This window comes from Rhinichthys klamathensis, unplaced genomic scaffold, assembly GCF_029890125.1.
Source record: "Rhinichthys klamathensis goyatoka isolate OS25496 unplaced genomic scaffold, OSU_Roscu_1.1 h1tg000035l_1, whole genome shotgun sequence".
NCBI classification, from domain to species: domain Eukaryota; kingdom Metazoa; phylum Chordata; class Actinopteri; order Cypriniformes; family Leuciscidae; genus Rhinichthys; species Rhinichthys klamathensis.
In genome coordinates this window covers 1,469,508-1,473,993 of record NW_026606583.1, presented here as the reverse complement: position 1 = coordinate 1,473,993, position 4,486 = coordinate 1,469,508, and the positions used below count along the sequence as shown (strand labels likewise).

The window sequence follows — 4,486 nt, the reverse complement described above, 5'->3', positions numbered from 1 at the left end:
TAGATAGATAGATAGATAGATAGATAGATAGATAGATAGATAAAACAGTGGATGGGCCCCATTGACCTCAAGTCAATCAGTTTGGTTACTGACATTCTTCAAAATTGTGTTCAGCAGAGGAAAGACATTAATACAGGTTTGGAACGACTCACGGGTGAGTAGGCCAAATGATGACAGAATCGTCATTTTTGGGTGTACTATCTCTTTAAATCTGTCACCAAAGTCGTTTTTAAGTAAATGGCGCCATCTATTGTAAGGCAAAATACCCTCTGTCAGAGTTACAGTGTTGGATTTGGGGACTTTCCATACACATAATGACTTTTATAGCCTACTGTATATTACTGTATATATATACTACTGTATATTTTATAGTACAAACTGTATATTCAATTTTTCCCCATACTTGACACACACACACAGACACACACTTCTGTTATTGCTGTCTGTCTTGTTTATTTGGATAACAGGAAGATAACTATAGATGATATTGTTACAGGTTTGATGATGCATTTCCTTTGAGGTGTCAATATGTGTATCTGTAAAGAAAATATTGTTTCTGACTAACGATATACACTCAGATCTTATAGCTTATGTGTATGTTCTCACTTTCTCACGTTTCTTTAAAGACTTTAAATGGTGATTCACATTCTAGCATCTGATGTCATGTTGAATAGACCTCCGGGGCAGGAAGTGCAGCGTTTAACACACCCAGCTGATTCACTTTGCTCAGAAGTCAGGCCTGTCCTTCTCCAGTTTAGAGTAGTCCATGTTGACAGTGAAGAGCTGCGGGAGGTGAAACTTGGTTAATTTATATTATTATATATTAATACACTAACAAAATAGTACAGATTATTACCACCATGAGACTATTTGGAAGGGTACTATAGGCTAACAGGCTATAATAACTAAATATAGAAAGCTGCATAATCAGAAATGGGCAAAAACAAGTGGTCGACATAAATGTTCCTTTCACCTTGTACTGGTCATTTGGCCCAAGTTTATTCCATGGCTCTGGGTTGTTCTTGCGATCCCATCTGTTGACAGATTTCAGTCAGTTCTCCATATGTTTGACAAGGTACTGAATGAAAAGGTTACTCACGAGCAGTCAGGGTTCTTTAGAGCGAGGCGGCCCAGGTAAAGCATAGACATGGCCGCTCCACCACCGATGAAAATAAAGAGAGGAATCAACTTTAAAGAGAGAAAGAATTATAAATAGATGACAGAAAAATTACTAAACTGGTCAGCTGAACAACCAATAACCTGCCTATAGATGTCAACCCTGTTATCATCATATATATTAAACCCTGAAACGTCACTTGATGTAATAGAATATAATGGGGTGTAGGTCTGTTTCCTAGAATGACCCCTATAAGGCAGCTCACTAGGTTTTGAGACACTGACATGCTTCTCTGACTGAGGGAATTAGAACAAGGGTTTTTATATTGATTCTGATTTACATACATGTATATAAAAAATCCTGAACTGCAGCTTAGTTACTGTACAAGAAAATATGTAGAAAATGTTGCCCGATCAACCACATTAGAATTCCTTCACACAGGCTAATGTATGTTCTGTCCTAATATTTTATGCACCATGGGCTTTAAGTCTTGTAAGTCTCGATAGGAAGCTGTAATGCTAAATGAATAAAAAAGGCAAAGCTGATTTAACCTCAATGTCCTTGACAGCTGCTGAACAGCCATATATGACAGATAGCCTACCGCGACCTACAGCAGGCGTACGTGCTCAGACACTGCTGTTATATGGGGAATTCACGAGCACACGGTAGGGTATATAGACAGAAATACATTTGGGAAATGCCAATACCCTCTCCATCACAGAATGGACAGAAATTCTAATCAACGTGTGACGTGACATCCCCTATGCGATCTTTAAGTTTACTGGAACCTTATCAAACAGCCTAATTAAATGAAGTGCCACCATCCCTCGAGCAGAGGATGTATTAGCAAACGTAAAGCCTGAAATGATTCAGAGACATGGAGAATAAATGAATCCTCATCATTAACATGAGCATCATCAGTATCAATTTTGAAATACTTACAGCCGGGTGGCTTTTCAGTTGTTTCAGTACGGTATTCAGCATGTCAAACTCCAAAAATATTTCTATACAGCAGGATTTAAAAAGGCGTTCGTCGTACACTCAACTGTGTAGGAGAGTGAGCGGAGTGTGAAGGGATGCCTGATATAAATGCGCTGTGGAAGAGCTTGTGCAGTTGCTCGGAGTCTGTTCCGTTCTGGCGACAGCCGACAGAGGGCGCCCGCGGGTAACACATTACTCCATTGAGTCTCATTCACACCCCGTTCACACATAGCGATGCGTTCACACATTCACATGAGCGAGGTATTCGTATTCGTCCTTATAAAAAATCAAATAGGGTAGGCACTGTACTGTCGTTGTCAGACAAAATGATCGAGGTCTATTACATGCTGGTGAATAAAAGTAAATTATTTGGCTAAGAGCTCTAGCTGCAATAGCCTACATTAAGTTTCTTTGAATCCTCTATCATCTGAAATTCTACTAACTGATATTGTTTTAAAACACCAATGCCCAGTTTCACAGACAAGGCTTAAAGGAGTAGTTCACTTTTAAAAAAACGTTTGCTGATAATTTACTCACCCCCATCCATGTCATCCAAGATGTCCATGTCTTTCTTTCTTCAGTCGAAAAGAAATTAAGGTTTTTGATGAAAACATTCCAGGATTTTTCTCCATATAATGGACTTCCATGGGAACCAGACGGTTCAAGGTCCAAAAGACAGTTTCAGTGCAGCTTCAAAGGGCTTTAAACGATACCAGACGATGAATAAGGGTCTTATCTAGCGAAACGATCGGCCATTTCAAAAATAAATAGAAAAGTTGAAGTTTAAAAAGCACAAAAATGCTGTTCTTGCTCTGTTCTGTGATGCACGTTCGTGACTCTCCTGCTCGAACTCGTTCATCAAAATGAACGAATCTTTTTTCGAGTCATTTCGTTCGTTGAATGAACGAAATGACTCGAAAAAAGATTTGTTCATTTTGATGAACGAGTTCGAACAGGAGAGTCACGAACGTGTATCATTTGTGCTTTTTAAACTTCAACTTTTCTATTTATTTTTTGAAATGACCGATCGTTTCGCTAGATAAGACCCTTATTCATCGTCTGGTGTCGTTTAAAGCCCTTTGAAGCTGCACTGAAACTGTCTTTTGGACCTTGAAACGTCTGGTTCCCATGGAAGTCCATTATATGGAGAAAAATCCTGGAATGTTTTCATCAAAAACCTTAATTTCTTTTCGACTGAAGAAAGAAAGACATGGACATCTTGGATGACATGGGGTAAATTATCAGCAAAAGTTTTTTTTAAAGTGAACTAATCCTTTAAGCTCAGTCCCACACTAAAATGCATGTTTAAGCTGTTTGAACTGAAACTTTATTAAAATATGTCAGTGCCATTGTTTTGTCTCAAGATGCACACAGTAATGTTTTTTTTCCAAAGGCATGTTTATAAAAGCTACTTAAACCGAATTTCCTAATTTAAAGGGTTCACCCAAAAAATAAAATTCTTTCCATTTACTCACCCTCATGTCGTTCCAAACCCATAAGACTTTCGTTCATCTTCAGAACACAAATTAAGATATTTTTAATGAAATCTGAGAGCTGTCAAAGAGATCGTAAAACTATAATCCATATGAGTTGAGCGGTTTATTCCAAATTTTCTGAAGAGACACGATCACTTTATGTGATTGAATTTAGGCTTTTATTCACATAAACATTTCATCAACACACACATCCGTTGTGGTAATGGAAGCTCATGTTCGCTTGATGCGCGAGAACCAATGAGGTTCATTCTTGGGTTATGCAGCAAGTTTGAGCTTCCACAATAACCAATGAGGTTCATTCTCGTGTTACGCCGCACGTTTGAGCTTCCACAATAACCAATGAGGTTGATTCTCGTGTTACGCAGCATGTTCGAGCTTCCACAAGAATGAGGTTCATTCTCGTGTTACACAGGTTCAGTTGAGCTTCTGTTTATGTTTGCTGATCAATGTTTATATGTTGTAGCCACATTGAGATGTGCCTTAATTAGCTCAAATTATGCATAGGGAATTTTAATAATTAATCATGAATATGATTAATATATTGCATATTACAGTTAAATTATCGAAATTGAAAATAGATTGATTGTATATATGAATGGTAAATCATAACGAATTATAATTCCTCATTCATATATCAATGGTCTCATTACAGATCGATTATATGAGACAACTTTAAGGGAATCAATTTAGTTTATCAAACAATCGGTTTGTCCAGCAAACAGCCGTAAGGTTAACTAACCAACTTCTCAACAAGGTTGTCCCTTTTTATAAACTCCAAGAAATCTCAATGTTCCGGCCGTGAACATTAATTTTCAGGTGTTTATAAAATTTACGTTACTGATATAGTAACAACTTGTAAAGCTTTTGTAGCTATAGGACCGCATTTCATTGA

The 4,486-nt window shown here is 37.6% G+C and overlaps 1 protein-coding gene across 1 annotated transcript; it reads right to left on the bottom strand.

Annotated features, from left to right (window-relative positions):
- Nucleotides 1–428: 428 nt before the first annotated feature.
- Nucleotides 429–2,250, bottom strand: ndufa4b (NDUFA4 mitochondrial complex associated b). Its single transcript, XM_056245773.1, has 4 exons — nucleotides 2,060–2,250; nucleotides 1,100–1,188; nucleotides 974–1,034; nucleotides 429–783 (listed from the first exon to the last, which is right to left on the bottom strand). Exons 1-4 carry the CDS (start codon nucleotides 2,099–2,101, stop codon nucleotides 727–729), a joined length of 249 nt encoding a protein of 82 aa, XP_056101748.1. The 5' UTR covers nucleotides 2,102–2,250; the 3' UTR covers nucleotides 429–726.
- Between the last annotated feature and the right edge of the window lie 2,236 nt (nucleotides 2,251–4,486).